Source organism: Cyprinus carpio, chromosome B1 (genome assembly GCF_018340385.1).
Source record: "Cyprinus carpio isolate SPL01 chromosome B1, ASM1834038v1, whole genome shotgun sequence".
Classification (NCBI taxonomy): domain Eukaryota; kingdom Metazoa; phylum Chordata; class Actinopteri; order Cypriniformes; family Cyprinidae; genus Cyprinus; species Cyprinus carpio.
The window spans coordinates 38,828,032-38,846,131 of record NC_056597.1 but is presented as its reverse complement, the minus strand read 5'-3'; the positions used below and the strand labels follow the sequence as shown (position 1 = coordinate 38,846,131).

Genomic DNA, 18,100 nt, shown 5'->3' with positions numbered 1-18,100 from the left:
AGTTGATTAATCTGAATGAAGATTGTGTTGGAAGATATGACTTACTTTTTGTTCTGCTGAAAATAAAATAAAAACAAGCAGATACTGAATGCCAGAAAAAACACAAAACACCAAAGGATGGACAACACGACCATTTTTGAAAAGTTGGTTAAAAACCTGAAACTGAGAGGATGCGAAATACCTAGAAAGAAAGAAAGAATTTCTTATAATGTCTGTTCTGTATTTTAAAGCCACTTTTCCACCTGTAGCTAGTTTATATATATATATATATATATTCATACTATGACATTCATAAGAGCACTGAAAATTTTAAAGTTCAGAATTAGTGCAGTCATTTAATAAATGTCTGTCTTGTCTTCTGTCTCAGTGTAGTTCACAATGATATACATCACCAAGTCTCAGCTCACCCTCAGATTGATTGAAACCCATTGTTATCCACTCATCTGCTGAATTCAAAATGAAATCCTACAAAGTAGCACGAGATTAGTGAAAATATTCTGCACTAATGTGTTCCTCTTATAAAAATTAGGCTAAAAACACCTCTGTGGTGTAAATCGATTAAGACTGACAATAAAACTCACCTTCTGATATCTGCTACTTGGTAAAGCCTTGCAGTAGCTGTTAATGCAGTGGGTGAACGAGTTCTGCATGTCATGTTGCACTGTGGTTGGCGATATTCACACTTCCTGTCAGTGGCCTCACATAGGAAATGCTCTTCAAAATTTCACACCCTTTCAGAATTTTAATCAGAAAAGCTTTATAATAAACAAAACAAAATAATTAACCTAATAACCACAAGAGAGCAGCAAAGTGTTCTGAGTCTCAGCTTATCCTTGCAAAATGGACTTTGGCAATACCATGGTACAATGATGCATCAGGAGGTAGTACCCTGGTGATTAACTATTAACTAATAATTACATCTATAAAACAAATCAATGTTTAATATATAATTTATATGTACATCCATTTATATTAATATATTTCATAAGAATAATGCATATTCTACAAATTAAGAAATGTGGTTTAGTATTTTTTTATTTATTTTTTTAGTTAGATGTGTGTGTTTGTGTGTGGGAAATCTGTATATGTAAACTTGCTTGTCTTGGAAAATGATTTTTCACACTGTGATATTAATAAATACTGTCAGACAGTCTTGTTGACCACACATGACCTTTTATTGGCTATATCCACAGGTTTCAACTGACAGTCATTTCTGTATATGTGCGGTAAAGGACTACAAGTAAGTAAAAAACAAGTGTTTTTAAGTGTTCTTCTTGTTAAAGAAATCATAAATGGTGTGGGAAAAAATGTCAGAAGGCCTTAAACAAAGTTACGTCTCAATTTTTTCTCAATCGTACAATTTGCCATTGAAACTCACAGTTAAGAACCAATAATCAGATTTACGCTCATCAACCCAAAATCTGATGTTGTGCTTTTATGATTCATCTGTGACCACAGCTAAATGTACAAGGAGTCCTCTTCTGCAAATTCTGTGGTAATGTGTGTCACAGTGGCTCTTTCTTTTGCATTCACAGATCATGAAAAGCAAGCTTCCCTCAGAAATAATCTTGTGCTTTTATTTTATCAGTAACAGCCCTCTGTGTTTTATTGTTGTTTCTACTAACCAGTTCTGAGAAAAGACACAGTGAAGAACTGTTTATCAGAGACACAAACAGAGAAGATAAACCCTTTAATAACTGCTGCAAAAAAAAAAAAAAAAAAACTGCTTTGAGGCTTTTTAAACAGACATTAGTACAGTAGCTAAAGGGGTGAAATGATGACTATTCCACTGTTTATGTTTATGGGTGTGTTTTTTTTTTTTTTTTTTTTTTTTTTATTATTTGACCTACTTGATGATATTTGTGCTATTTAAGTATAGGTCTAATATTGCATCACCTCATGCAGTCTGCCCAAGCATCATGTGTGTTTTTGTCATTAAATAATATCATCCACATATAACATAGTGTACAGAATATTGGCCTTTCAATTCTAGTTTCATTCAATTATTTAGGTTCTGGAAAAGTTTACTTCATGGCAGCAACATGAAATAAAACAATTTTACATTCAGTTTAAACTAATATGAAATCATTGGCAGGGTAGAGAGGTAAAGAAAAGAAAACTTATTTGACATACCAGTTATCATAAACACTCATTTGACATGAAATTATACATTTCAGTAAATTATGTGTTATGACTTTGGTAGAACTGTGAGAAGGTTACAAACAAATGGACAATTTAATTGGTCAGAAGTAATAATTAAACTAAATAATAAAATCAAATAAACAATCGAAAACTGACAGATATTATTTTTTATTTTTTTCCAAATTTCATACTAATTTGAAAATGAAAAGTCAACAAAGGGGTGAAACCCTTTAAAATATTTAGAATTTTGAAATGTCATGGAGGACCAAAGTATGAAAATGTTGTTTCCAAAAACATCAAGGATGTCGGACTGTCTGCGGTGACATGTCATGTAATGTTGTTTTATTGTCTCTTGCTGAACAATACTTTGTGCTGATTGGGCGTGATCTTTATCATCAGCATCATGGCTGTATGCGCAGAGAGACTAGAAAGAATGTGGCCTACAAACTTTTCTATGGCTAATGTAATTATTACAGTTATCGCTAGATACACTCTAACCTACAGTTTATGAAACCAGAGACTCTTAATGTAAGTCCAGAAACAATGTGTTATGTTGAACGTATATCAGCGGTGGTCATTTCTCCAAATAGATACTTTATATTTTGCTACTATGCCATGATGAACGACTGTGCAACTATCAGCATTTGTTTCACCTCACGCATACACATATCCATAACTGTACTATTCACATACAAATCAATAAGTTTGATTGAGTATTTATCATCATGTATGGTTGAACTTATTGAGGTGAAAAGGATGATGCCCTGATAGTTTTCTTATCAGAATAATAACAAAATATCACATACAACATTCAGCTAATGGCTAATCCGAAAATGTAAACATCAGAATCTTACCTTCGAGTAAAATTCTGGATAGAAAAGACAGCACATATTTAGCTAAATCCCAACCCCTCCCTATGCAGATCTAGCTGCTGCAGATATCTAACTTTGGTTTGTTAACTGTTTGATAAAAACAGTATAAAAAATTTCTGCTGTATATATATATATATATATATATATATATATATATATATATATATATATATATATATATATAATATATATATATATATATATATATATATATAAACGAATCAAGCTCTCAAGTTTCCGAATGAAAATTGCACAGCATTATTTTTTTTAATCGTGTTCTTCCTCGAAATAAAGAGCTGGTATTATAAGTGTCGCCGCAGTTGCCGAAAGACTTTTGTTTTTACTTTTAATGGTTTTTCCAAAACTACAATTGGTACTGCTGCACTTCTAATCCAGTTCTTTATTATTTATACCATCAAGTCATCTGACCTTGCCCGACTGCTGGCTTTGCTCAGGCTGCTGAGCGGTCGCGTGTCTTCTATCGTCTCGCTGGCTTCCACATCTGCTTCGATGGCCAACTCATCCTCGTCTTCATCCCTGCGTACAACTCCCGCCGCCGCGCTCGGTCCTATCACGGTCATCTGGGCGTAGGAGGGCAGCGTTTCGTCATACACCTTAGACATGTCTTTCTTAGGTGTGGTCGACTCGTCCGTTTTCTCCTCAAATGGCTTGTACGGAGCCGGAAGCCGGCCAGCCTCCATTCCACCTACCTCAGTCAGGGGGAAGAAGTGCGACGTGGCTTTGTCCTCCTCCAGCAACTTGTAGCCTTTGGATTTCTGGATCGAGGAGGACGCTATGGAAGGCAAGGCCTTCTCGGCCGCCCCTGGTCCCTCAACTTGTGGCCGCACCGGTTTACGGAACACAAAGTGGATCTTTTTCAAGCCCAAATGGCTGATTTCCACAAAGTTGAGGAAAAGCGAGACGCAGGCCACAGCTAACATGAAGATAATGAAAACGGTTTTCTCGGTAGGCCTGGAGACAAAGCAGTCAACCGTGTTTGGGCACGGCCAACGGCTGCACTTGTAGAGTGGCAGGATTCGGAAGCCGTACAAGAAGTACTGGCCCACCACAAAGCCTACCTCAAAGAGAGTCTTGAAGATAATGTGGCAGATATAGGTCCTCAAGAGAGTGCCCTCTAGACGGAACTTCTTGCTGCCTTTTGTGCTCGTCTCCTTGGCCATACGGACGCTTCCCTGATCGGGCGCGATCGGCAGCCTCTCCTCGTTTATCTCTTGCTGCCTGTTGAGCTCAGCCTCCTCCCGTTCCTTACGCTTCTCCTCCATGTGTACATGGTGGACAGCGTGGCCCACGTACACCAAAGAAGGCGTGGAAACGAAGATGATCTGCAGCACCCACAGGCGAATGTGTGAGATGGGGAAGGCCTCGTCGTAGCAAACGTTCTCGCAACCCGGCTGCTGCGTGTTGCACACGTAATCCGATTGCTCGTCGCCCCACACGAACTCCGCGGCCGTACCCAGGATGAGGATTCGGAAGATGAAGAGGACCGTGAGCCATACCCTACCGATTACCGTTGAATGCTCATTTACTTCCTCAAGGATGTTGCCCAAAAAGCTCCAGTCACCCATGGTTGACTGTCAGCACTGCGGAGCAAACAAAAGAGATGTTTGAAAGCGGGCAGAGATTTTTTTTTTGACAATTGGGAGTATACAATCGGGACAATTTGGGAGTACACTTGATGTAGATTGTCCCAAGGAATATACTGTTGGAAATGTGTTGATAGAATTATTTTAAAATCACATTTGCAGCATTAGTTCTATCAGATAAGCATCTAGAGTTCGAAAGATAATCAAATCAAGACATGACATTTTATATTTTTTCACCCCGTCTAAAAAAAACGTCACAAACTCTTACATTTCACATCCGACTCTTTAAAAAAACACCCCAAATTCTCTACAACTGAATCAAATGCATAGCCAAAGGTGCTCTATAAAGAACAAACAGTAATACAGGAAAGAGTATAAAATGGGCAACTTGCCACAGTAAGAGCTCCAGAGTATTTGTGTTCCCCTTCTCTTGGCACACTGTGGTGTGAAGTGAACTTTTTGCTCTCTGATTCCCACCTATGGCCTCCTATCCTTGTCGCCCGAGTGAGCAGAAGTGAATCAATCCAGTCTGATGGTTGGTTTTTAGTTTGCTGCAATATTTAAGCTGGGAGCCAGACAGCCTTTATTCAGAGGGCGACGCATGGTGACGCATAGTACAATAGGATTCACAAACACAAATGGGAATGTATGTGACACTGGTATTGGGAAAAGGGTCATTTTAAAAGTGTAAACTTGACATGGTGCATAAGTCTGAACATACATTTTTAGATTCAGTACATTGTCACGAGTTTGAACTAGCAGCGTTATCAATTAGCTATTAGAAACTCTGGTTACATTTCTCAGAAACATTGGTTCTTTGAAATGGTAAGGTTGCCTTTATTCAAATTTGTTCATGTCAGTTTTTATGGATATATGCTAAACCCATCAGAGAAAGTGGTCACATCAAAATGGTGGATCTGTTTTTTGTTTAGTTTTTTTTTTGTTTTTTGAAGGCTTAAAACTTTTTTTTTTAAATAAATCCCAGTCAAAAGATTTTTTTTCATGTGACAAAAATGCATCAGGACATGGCTATAAAAGCACCATGTTATCATGAAGACAATGTACACTGAAACTAGTTTTATTTTTTCTCATACATTACGATACTAGTCCTCAAAAGCACATTACTAGTAATGTAAATATACAGGTGCATCTCAATAAATTAGAATATCGTGGGAAAGTTCATTTATTTCAGTAATTCTACTCAAATTGTGAAACTCGTGTATTCAATTTAATGCACACAGACTGAAGTAGTTTAAGTCTTTGGTGCTTTTAATTGTGATGATTTTGGCTCACATTTAACAAAAAAAACACCAATTCACTATCTCAACAAATTAGAATATGGTGACATGTCAATCAGCTAATCAACTCAAAACACCTGCAAAGGTTTCCTGAACCTTCAAAATGGTCTCTCAGTTTGGTTCACTAGGCTACACAATCATGGGGAAGACCAGAAGACAATCCAGAAGACAATCATTGACACCCTTCCTAAGGAGGACAAGATACAAACATTCACTGCCAAAGAAGCTGGCTGTTCACAGAGTGCTGTAGCCAAGCATGTTAAGAGAAAGTTGAGTGGAAGGAAAAAGTGTGGAAGAATAAGATGCACAACCAACCGAGAGAACCGCAGCCTTATGAGGATTGTCAAGCAAAATCGATTCAAGAATTTGTGTGAACTTCACAAGGAATGGACTGAGGCTGGGGTCAAGACATCAAGAGCCACCACACACAGACGTGTCAAGGAATTTGGCTACAGTTGTCGTGTTCCTCTTGTTAATCCACTCCTGAACCACAGACAATGTCAGAGGCATCTTACCTGGGCTAAGGAGAAGAAGAACTGGACTGTTGCCCAGTGATCCAAAGTCCTCTTTTCAGATGAGAGCAAGTTTTGTATTTCATTTGGAAACCAAGGTCCTAGAGTCTGGAGGAAGGGTGGAGAAGCTCATAGCCCAAGTTGCTTGAAGTCCAGTGTTAAGTTTCCACTAATTTTTTGCAGTGTCATCTGCTGGTGTTGGTCCATTGTATTTTTTGAAAACCAAAGTCACTGCACCCGTTTACCAAGAAATTTTGGAGCACTTCATGCTTCCTTCTGCTGACCAGCTTTTTGAAGATGCTAATTTCATTTTTCAGCAGGATTTGGCACCTGCCCACACTGCCAAAAGAAACCTGGGCTTCCATACCACCTCAGCAGTGCCACAAACTGATCACCTCCATGCCACGCCGAATTCAGGCAGTAATTAAAGCAAAAGGAGCCCGTACCAAGTATTGAGTACATGTACAGTAAATGAACATACTTTCCAGAAGGCCAACAGTTCACTAAAAATGTTTTTTTTTTTTTTTGGTCTTATGTAGTATTCTAATTTGTTTAGATAGTGAATTGGTGGGTTTTTGTTAAATGTGAGCCAAAATCATCACAATTAATAGAACCAAAGACTTAAACTACTTCAGTCTGTGTGCACTGAATTTATTTAATACACGAGTTTCACAGTTTGAATTGAATTACTGAAATGAACTTTTCCACGACATTCTAATTTATTGAGACGCACCTGTATAACATTTAACATTTAAATTTACATTTGAATATGGTCAAATTTTACACATGCGTTTATAGCAACATAAAGCCAAAAAAGTTTAAATACAAAAAAACAAAAAAAAAAACCCCTCTCTACAAAACTCTTTCCCCTGTGTACAACACTTCACACAACAACTAGAATGTGCTTTAGAAATAACATCATGGAGTGTTACCATTGGTTGATAATGAAGAATGATGTTCAGCGGGTGGTTATGTGAGTTTTTGGTGGGTGGAGACAGTGCATTTGCATATATTTTTTTTATATGAAACACTAGCAACGCCTCTGCAATATATCACAAGTCAGTGTTAAAACATTTTATAGCTGCTATAGACACGGTAAACCCAATGACCCTATTGCTTTTAATATAGACAAAAATCTCAACAATGTTTGCATTATGCATCCGAGTATGCTGGAGCAAACTGTTCTCATGTTAGCTTTACCCTGAAGCCTTCATTTAAAGGTGCTACTTGTTGATATTGCCAGCGCTGGGAGCCTAAGCCAGCAGCAGAGTGGTGAATGGGTGTTGGGATTTCAAACAAAGGCATGATGTCATGATGAAGTCTGCTGTGTCCATTAAACGTGAGCATTGAGGCATGATCCCAGATTGTGCAAATGAAGCAGGCCCCAGGCTATGGCTAATCATAGGACCGTCTCTCAAACAAAGTTATCTTACGCCGATCTGCCTACATGCTGTTGCACCACGTTTCCTGCTCCTGTGGGACGATTTAGCTGACAGCCATAAAACTACATAGGATACAGTGAAAGGCTAGCATTAGCATACAGGTAGCATTAGCCATTAGCAGGGAAAGGGGATGGGGGACACATCCCCTGTGCTCTCACTCTGTACACAAAAAATTGAGTTGTCGGATAATTAAGGCAAGTTTAGTGAGACATTGTAGCTTTACTTTGAATGACTGGGACTTAATCTCATGGATGTGTAAACTACTAAATAACTTGCTTTTGCAAGGATAGTATTGTATTGTATTTATATCAAAGAACACTTGCTGAAACTCTGGTCTAAGCAGGTTTATACTTGATAGTGTTGGTCTAGTTAGTGGACTTCTGTAGCCAAGTGGCTTACATGATATTTCCACTGGTTTATGATGGGAGTTTGTGCTATTTAAGTTAGTTTAGAATCCTGCAGGGAAAACTAGTGCACCATTCTAGAGATTATCATCCAAAACTGAACAATGACTGGTCTTTCCAGATGACATGTTAAGGATTTTTACTGGTTGTACATACCGGGTCACTCAAAGTGTTAGTTCACCCAAAAATTAAAATTCTGTCATTAATTACTCACCCTCATGTCGTTCCAAACCCGTAAGACCTTCGATCATTTTCGGAACACAAATTAAGATGTTTTTTAAGAATTCTGAGAGCTCTCTGACCCGCTGTAGACAGCAAGGATATGATCAAGGCTCGGAAACTTAGCAAGGACATCGTTAAAATAACCCATGTGACATCAGTGGTTCAACTGTAATATTACTAGCTATGATTTGGGAGAGTATCACATACATAAACAATGTATGCAATGTATGTACACGGATACATTGTTTACATTCAGATCAAAGCGTAAACAATGTAAAAACAGCTTATCTGCATACGGTGCTGCTGACACAGAACAGCATACACTGTTTACGTATGTGATACTCTCCAAAATGGCGCTAGGGTGACGTCGGGGAGACGAATTGTTGAATAAAGTTGTTATTTTTGTTTTCTTTGTGCACAAAAACAATTCTTGTAGCTTCGTAAAATTACAGTGTAATCACTGTAGCACGATATCCTTGCTACGTTTCTGAGCCTTAATCATGTTAGGATCCTTGCTGTCTATGGTAGGGTCAGAGAGCTCTTAGAATTTATCAAAAATATCTTAATTTGTGTTTCAAAGATGAGCAAAGTTCTTAGGGGTTTGGAACAACATGAGGGTGAGTAATTAATGGCAGAATTTTCCTTTTTGGGTGAACTATCCCTTTAATGTGTTTGTGAGCAATACTAACAGAATGTACCACATTCTCTCTTAAATCTGTAAAATGTGTATTTGCTTTCTAAATATTGTTCCAGACTCACATTGAACTCCTGCATGGTTCGACAGTGGTTCCCATCCTCTTGTTCTTCCATGGTAATCCCCATTAATCTCTATTCTAGCGCCAGCCATTTGATGCATCCAGTGTGGGTCTCTCTCTTCTCTGTTCTTTGTGCATGCCAGAGATACCAGCTACAATAAGGAGGATTTACCTGATTCAGTTCACTTCCATTCCATGTGGGAGACTAGTGAGTGAATGAAGCCTCGCTGCAGACTTGCAGTGCAGAGATACTGTGAATGAGGTTATTAAACTATCCTTATAATATCTCTGTACACCCCTTTCTAGAGTAGCACAACCACATGGAATACAATGGAGAACGCTCTTGGCTAACTATTGGGTTTAGTTGAGCCTTAGTTGTGGATAACAAACTTCCAGCTTTCACTAGAGATTTAATCTTTCACCTTCGATGGGAAACTGTCCAGTCTTTCTTGATTTCTGGATTTAGCCTTTCTAACCTGAAAAAACAAAATGTCCACACACATAGCATTGGGTTTTAAAATAGTTAATTTCGCGGAAGCATGGTGACAAACAACTATCTAACCACACCCTGACCAAGAGCTCCAGCTTTCCATGGGCTTTAATGCATCACCTACAATACTGAATTGGCAGGAAAAAGGGTGGAGAAAAGGTGATCAATTGTTCTGTCCAAACTCAAAGGAAATGGATATGAGACTTCCTGTGCATGTACACGTTGGTTAGGGTACAGCAAGAGGAAAGAAAGGCCCATGGCAATACAATAGAAAGACGGAAGGCAGAGTGGTCACAAGTCACAAAGAGGCTAGAAGACTGGAGTCTAGTGGCCCTGATAGAGTAAAAGAGGTTAAAAAGGGGCAAGGCGATCATCTTGACAATCAATCATGTTCATCAGCTCAAACCAGAGTTCACCGAGTTCAGAGAGCCTTGTTCTTCACACGTCACATGAAGTTGGCACGAAATGGAAATTCACCCTATTTTCTTAAATTGAGTGGGTTCCCAATTAGTTAAAATCACATTCTATCACATTCTGGGGAGGAAGAGGGACAGGGGCTTACAAGTCAAAACTAGGGCAAAAATCACCCAGTAGATAGAACAGAGTACCTGCCCTACTCTTCTTTTACATTTGTATCTCACAATACAGAAGAAAATATCTGTCGCTACTTGCGATGCATCACGATTTTACCTGACACAACATTTGCAGGTCTTCTAATTCTGTTATTGCTAATTCAGTTAGCAGTTACAGAACATTACTTACAAATTAATTTAATTTAACTTTAGTCTTGAATTTCAACAGGTTTTACTTCACATGTGCTCAAAAATGAGTTAAGGGCCTGGAAGATATGTCTTAATTTCAGAATGTTCTAGACTATATACAAGAAAATTCCAATTGAAAACAACCTAAGGTCAGTAAAACTGTCTAGAATGTTATTAATGCAGTTCTTTAGCTAATGTAAATGTACAGATTGTGCTGCAGTCATTAGCAGTTAAATCCAGTTAATGTGGAAATCTAAGTACAAAGAACAATGCATCAGATTTTACAGATTTTTTCTCACATTGCATGCAACAGTCACTGCCATGTATGAACGTGTGGCTGTCTGCCTCTTTCTCTCAGCCAGGATTCTGTCAGGGTCGAGTCGGATCGCTCTTTAGCACCAGGTTGTAGAAGGGTCCACTCTCTCTCAGGTGATAACCCTGATGCAAAGGGTGTCTCTATCACTTGCTAGCATTATGCAGCTTCACGGTGTCCAGTATAAATAGATAGAGGTGATTTCAGCATCATGATTAGTTTCACATTCCTACATAGCAGATGTGCAAAAATAACACTCAAACAATTAAAATATAATAACAAAATATGAATTCTACCATAAGTTTGTGTCCATTAACAACTGAAAAAGTTTCTTTTACATAAAAAAATATATATTGCTGAAAATGATCACAAAATGTGTGTGAACTTGAGGGAAACTATTCATTCATCTATTAAAAATAGCTAAGTTCTTAGACTCTTAGACTCAGCCACAGAGTTCTAACCCAGCAAAAAATAAATAATAAATCTACATTTTTGTTTTTAACCTTTGCCCCTATAATCTTGAAGCTGAGTCTGAATGTCAGATCTGAAAGGGTCTAAGGTTTCAACACAACCATTGTGATGGATAAGAATTTCGATAAAGATATTTGCTGAGTGTGAAAAGCTGCCATCTTTCTCCATTGTTTTCCAAAAAGTGAATGCGAAAATAACCATTGACACCAGAACACAAGAGCAGACGGAGACAGACACCAAGAGGTTGCTCTGCTTTTTTTTGTCTGTTTTAGAAAAAGCCAGCGATATCACTTTAAACACTGCCAATGTTTTGTTTGCCGTTTGCAGAAGCCTTTTACATAATAATCCGCTCGGCTGTTAGGACAACAATAAAGGTCAATATGAGGCACAGAAGCATGAAAGCAAAAAATAAAGGAAACGTTTGTCTTTTCATGCACGATCATCAAGTGGATTAACACTGTCTAGGTGTCTAAAATGTGCGGGGTCAGGGCAGGTCACTATCCTTACAATGGTCCTCGCAGTGACTTCAGGGTATAAATAAAGGATGGTTGAAATTCAACTGATATGACTATCACTTTTAAGTGGCATTATCTTCCTAAAATTAATGAACACATAAGGTGTGAGCAGAGCTGAGAAGAACTTCTTTTGACCTTTAGCTGTTTGAGCAATATATAGCGATGATCTACATTATCATTTACACCCTCACTGACCTCGTTTCAGGCTTATATGTGGTGTAGTGTGGTTTGGGCACACTGTGGCAGAGCTAAATGAAGAGAAAGGCATTTTATCGCTGTCCATATGACCAGGGCTGATGAAAGAGCGCTGTTAGTCACAGCGGTGTTGATGACAACTTCAAGTGCCACAGTCACACGTTTCCTTCAGTGGTTCCAGCAGCTCTGGAGACCCGATAAAGGAACAGAAACAATGTTCATTTGTATTATTAGTTTTTAGTTAGGTTTTTTAATTGATCAGAGATCTTGAGACTGGTGTCAGAAACAGAATCAAAGAAAGCAAACTCCAGACTGATAGAACTGAACAGTGGCCCACAGCTAGTTCAGTCACATGGTGGGTCTCTTCAATACACATCATGTGCCTGCATCACTCATATAAAACTGAAGGATTATAAAAGAGATATTTGTTGTCGAGTTGGTAGTGTGGCATCTTACTTTTTAAAAGGTTGTGGGAGAAACTTTGTAATCAAAGTGCTTTGTTGGATGAGTAAATCTTTGTTCTTTTAGAGACCCAAAGGCACTTTTAATAGCTTGGCAGACATTGAAGTATCATGTTTAATTTCTTCATCTTGATTATACTGATGATACACTGATTATATCAGTTTGATAATATGAGTCAAATGATCCCCATGCAAAATGTTGGTTTATTTCTAATAGTGTTCAAAAGCTTGTGGTCAGTTTTGTTCTGCAAGGATGCCTTAAACTGATCAAAATTGACAGTAAATACATTTATGAGTATTTATTTTTAAAATGAGTTCTGTTCTTTTAAATGTTCTATTCATTAAAGAACACTGAGACAAGTGTATCATTGTTTTCACAAAAATATTAAGCAGCTAAACTTTTCAACATTGATAATAATAACAAGAAGAAATGTATTAGATTGCTTATGATAAGAAGCATATTAGAATGATTTCTTAAGGATGATGTGACACGGAAGACTGGAGTGATGATGCTGAAAATTTAGCTTTGCTTCACAGGAATAAATTACGTTTGAAAATATATTCAAATATAAAACAGCTGTTTTAAATTGTAATAATATTTCACAATATTACAGTTTTCACTGTATTTTTTCATAAATAAATGCAGCCTTGCTAGGAATAAGAGACTTTTTTTAAACTTAAAAAAAAAGAAAAAAAAAAATTCTTACCAATCCCAGATGTTTTAGTCTATGTTTGTTATTTTAGAAACCACAGATATAAAAGAAATAAACAATGAATTTTTAACCTTAGTGTTTTGAGAGATGCAGATGAAGTCTCAAGGAATTTCTATGAATTGTATCACATTCATTTTAAATGTTAAGATTTCTGGACCTAAATAAAAATGTGTTGCTATAAGATACTGTGTAATGGATGAATATCATCCTTCTATAGGAGTCCATGATGCTAGTTTATGATAAAACAGGCTTAAAGCATTAATAATACCTGCCTATTGGGTTTTGATTGAGTTAGAGGCACATATTTAAAAAAGAAAAAAAAAAGAAAAGAAAAATGGAAAGCAAAATAAGTTAACTTTTCAGCTGAGTTGCATGAACCTTCTAGAGCTCAAAATAATTATCAGGAGACCACAAGCCAGAGCCGAATCCCCATTGTTTCTCAATACAATCTCACTTTCCTTCCTGATGAGGAGATATTCCTCCAACTAAAATAGAGTGGCAGTCCGGCATTGTGAGAGGAGAGGAGAAGGAGGAGTAGAAGGAGGTGGCGAAGGAAAGGGAGGGAAAGGAGGTGGTACTGCTCTGGTGGTATTTCTTAACATGTCCTTTGAGTATGAGGGCACTTCTAGATCGTCCATGACGGTGGTCGGCCTGCTAGCAGCTGTTTCTGATTATCAGCAAGTCTGTAATCTGTCGTCCCTGACACTGAGAGAACAAGGACTCATCTAAAGAGAAGACTGAACTGATTGGTTTATCTTACACTAGACGTATCTGAAGATTCATTCTGGGGTGAAACACCAGAGGTGCGCATCTATAAAGACATTCATCTTTCCATTCTCAAACCCAGAGACTGCGGACAGTTAGAAACAAACACAGCGAGTCATCCATCAATTCCAGCTTTATCGCTGAAGGAGACGGCATACGTTTTGTCATCCGGCTTAGTAAAGAGTCCATTTTCATCATCAGTCTGTGGAATATACTGATGACAAGTGAACAAGAGGCAATCTGTCTGCAAACAGCCTTGTGTCCACAACTCGAACCTGTCAGGAAGATACAACGAGAAGAAAAAGAGCAGCAGTTCAATCACCTTATTCCCACTGAGGTGTCAACACACCTTCTTCAGCTCTTCAGAACCTTAACCAATAGGAAAGCATCAACAGTCTGACTCCTATCCAGATTGTTCGTCTGAAACACTCACAATAATCACAGAACCATATATCAACGTGAAGCTTCGGCTGATGTTTGAAGGCCTCTGAGGCTCGGTGACTGTCAGCCCGCCAAGAAGTTCTGCCAACTAATCACACATCCTAAAAGCAGAAGAGACAGGAAGTGCTCTCAGGTAAAGAGGCAGAGTGATCAAGAATCTGTCAAGCATCATCACTAAACTGCCAGCTGTTCACCCATCAGTTGATAGAGACAAACACACACCTGTCGGATCTTTAACAGACACCTGTTGGTCCAAAAAACTAAAAACAAACAAAAAAATTAAAAACAAAAATAAATTAAAAAAAAATCATTAAATAAACCTAAAATCCAAAATATGTGACCAAATACAAAAAAAGCAACCCATAAAAAACAAAAAACAGTATACAATACAATATATGGGTCCAAATGATTTAATTAGGATATTATATAAAGATCATGTTGCATGAAAGTATTTTGTAAAAGTCCTACCGTAAATATATCAAAACTTAATTTTTGATTAGTAATATGCTTTGCTAAGAACTTCATATGGACAACTTCAAAGGTGATTGCAGCCTCAGATTCCAGATTTTCAAATAGTTGTATATCGGCCAAATATTGTCATATCCTAACAAACCGTACATCAATGGAAAGCTTATTTATTCAGCTTTAATGATGTATAAATCTCAGTTGCATAAAATTGGTCCTTATGATGGTTTTGTGGTCCAGATTCACAAAAATATATATCTCAAAGTACTTGTCCTCTTTAGTATAACTGGTAATATATAACAAACTGTGAACATGGAGCAACCTTTTATTATAATAAAAGTATATTACATATATTAGTAATAAACATATTCATTTTATAATAATGTAATGGGATGTAATGATTCACTCAAGTCACGATTTGATTCAAATCAGTTTTTTTTTTTTTTTTTTTTTTTTTTTTACAAAATGAGATTTAAGACAAATTATAAATTAAATGTGTTCTTTTATTATTGCTTGGACAAAATTCTGCATGTTTCTTTGTGAAATTAAATTATAACACTATAATAATATACTAATATAGCACTTGTAAATCACTTTGGATAAAAGCATCTGCTAAATAACAAAATTTAAATATAGTGTAAATGTAAATAACAAAACTAAATTGAAACTTTTAAACAAGCCCCAAAACAAATAAATAACACATATAAAACAAATCTCTTCATATAAAGGCATATATCTCTTCATAAGGCTTTGTCTGTGGTCTTTCCATTTAAAATTAGAGGCAAATACTGCATTTCAATCATGATCCAAACAAAGATGCTGCATACATACAACATGAGAAGTTTTTAATCTAAATTAGATTGTATAATTTTGAAATCTGAAGCAAAACCAGAATGATTTGACTTCAGTTTTGTGAAACTATACATAAAAAATATCTTTATAAAACAGAAGAGCTGAATGAGACACAGATTCACTCTCTGCCAGCAGGTGACGCTTAAAGCGTTTCCTTGGTTTCCGCTGTAAACAAAGCAGCATATGCATTATACAGAGGCAGGTGAAAAGAAAAAATACAATCTAAACTTTTCTGAAGACAGTAAGTTCCCCTCAGACATACATTCATATAAACTCCTACCCCTAATTGAATCACAATTTGTTTAGTATCTCGACTTCCTGACATTGATCAGAGTCTAAGGAGCTGAGGAATATTTTTGGCACACAGTAAAATTCTGAATATGAAATTCAATAGGTGTTTCACTGATCTAATTTAATCTAACCTTGCAGACTTTGGCTGTGAATCAATATTAGGTCTCTCTATTCAATTAACATGCTGGGAACTAATAGGAAAAGCTTGATGAATAAACGGTTATGATGGTTCCCAGGAGAGTGTCTTTGAATACATCGACACACAATGGGAGCCTTGAACGGACTTGTGAAGGAGGATCCTATGACAAAACTCAGTCTCTAAAGCTTAGCCTTGTTGCTCCTTTTGCTGTTTTTAGTTTTCAGATGTCATGAAGTTATTTCAGTCACGCTGTCAGCTGCATTAAATTGCTGATCACACTCTTATGCGTACACACCCATTCTTCTGGAATAGCACCCGCAGCTCATCTTCTGATTCTTGACTGTAAACCAGACATGTCCATCTGTTCAGGGCTATACGAGCAGACAGCCAATTTTATTCATACATTTTTTGGAGAAGCCATTCAGTGTAAGACCAATCCATCAGTGCTGATTTATCTTCAGGATTTTAAATCTAACTCTAAAAAGTCAATTTTACTGTATAGGCTATTAGTAATAGAGATTCTCTGTTTGCATTGCTACTGACTCTGAATTCTATATCTATGTAGCTAGCAGTCTTTCTTGATTGTGCCGTCTGCCACAGTGCTGATTGAAACAGACAGGACAACAGGCCGGAAGAGCATGGTTCTCTTCTTGATGGCTGTTTGTGCAGCTGTTTAGCAGCCGCTATCTATCTCCAGATGCCCCTGCCACAAAACAACATCAACAAAAAAAACACATTGTTCTCCTTTCCTCGGGTAAACAAGTGGAGAAGGGAGTAGGTCTCACCACCTTCCTCCTGAAAGTTTCACTGACACAGAAATAGCACTGAGAAATGTTCACATACAGTTAGACTGCTGATGTACAGTTTGCTGACCCATGACACACTTTTTGTAGCAACTAAAAATCACTACAACAAAAAACAGGCAAATGTTTATTTAAGCTTAAAATAGAATGATATGAACAAATAATCAGTTATTTTACTGAATTACATTAGAATTAAGGCTCAACCAACTCATTAAAATAACTTGGCCAAGTACATTCAGATCACATTATAGCACTTTCTCATGCTAAAAAACAAGACACTGAGCTTTCACATTAAATGTCGGAGCAATATCACACTCATAGCAGTGGGATATGGCTATATATGGTCATGGTTGTGATTCGGCCATAGAAAATCACATCGTGCTGATATACAGCCATAGATCACGGCTACGAGTGTGATATTGCGTTATGCAACAGTTCAAAGATACGTGTGTGTAAATGCATACATTTTTAAAACTTCCTCTTTTGTGCAGAACTACTTCCTTCTGCAACCGATTGAAATCTCAGTTTGACAGTTTAACCGCTGAGCCCAAGCCTCCATTATTAATTCGAAAACATCACTTTAGAACTAGTAATAAAAGAACATTGAGTTGCTTCCCTGAAAGCTTATTGTATAACTGTATTAAAAGCTCACTGTATTATGTAGAGAGTATTATGAGAGAGAGATGGACTGAGCGAGTCTGATTAACGTACGACTGAGATTCAGCTTTAGGCACAAGGCTGCAGGCTGTGGCCATGAGGGCTGAATGGTCACTGACCCTTTGGATGCTAGTCTACACATCTACATTCTCACCTACAAACTCTTAAACCTACATTGTGTGCCACGACAACGGTAGTATAGAAAGACGGAATTCACAGCACAGTCAGTAACCTCTTTGGCCTCAGTGTCTTGAACCCAGCCAGTTTCCTCTCAAGTGCCTTGTAAGAGGGAAATTATATTGTTTAGGATTGTTTCCTTAAAGGGGAGGGGAGCGAGACACACTTATATAGAGACTCTGGCACATTCAGTCTGTCTTTAAAGATGTGGTTCCCACATCTGATGCCAAAATACCCTTCTCAGTAATTGTTGGCATCATATATATATAGAGAGAGAATTCACAGAATAAGAATAGCAAACTAGCAATTCCTAGTTGCAAATAACATTATAGGAATAAAA

The 18,100-nt window shown here is 37.4% G+C and overlaps 1 protein-coding gene across 1 annotated transcript; it reads right to left on the bottom strand.

The window, feature by feature from the left end:
* Nucleotides 1-3,235: 3,235 nt before the first annotated feature.
* Nucleotides 3,236-5,143, bottom strand: LOC109084018 (gap junction alpha-8 protein-like). Its single transcript, XM_019098742.2, has 2 exons — nucleotides 5,011-5,143; nucleotides 3,236-4,615 (listed from the first exon to the last, which is right to left on the bottom strand). The coding sequence occupies exon 2, from the start codon at nucleotides 4,598-4,600 to the stop codon at nucleotides 3,422-3,424; it is 1,179 nt and encodes a 392-aa protein (XP_018954287.2). The 5' UTR covers nucleotides 4,601-4,615; nucleotides 5,011-5,143; the 3' UTR covers nucleotides 3,236-3,421.
* Between the last annotated feature and the right edge of the window lie 12,957 nt (nucleotides 5,144-18,100).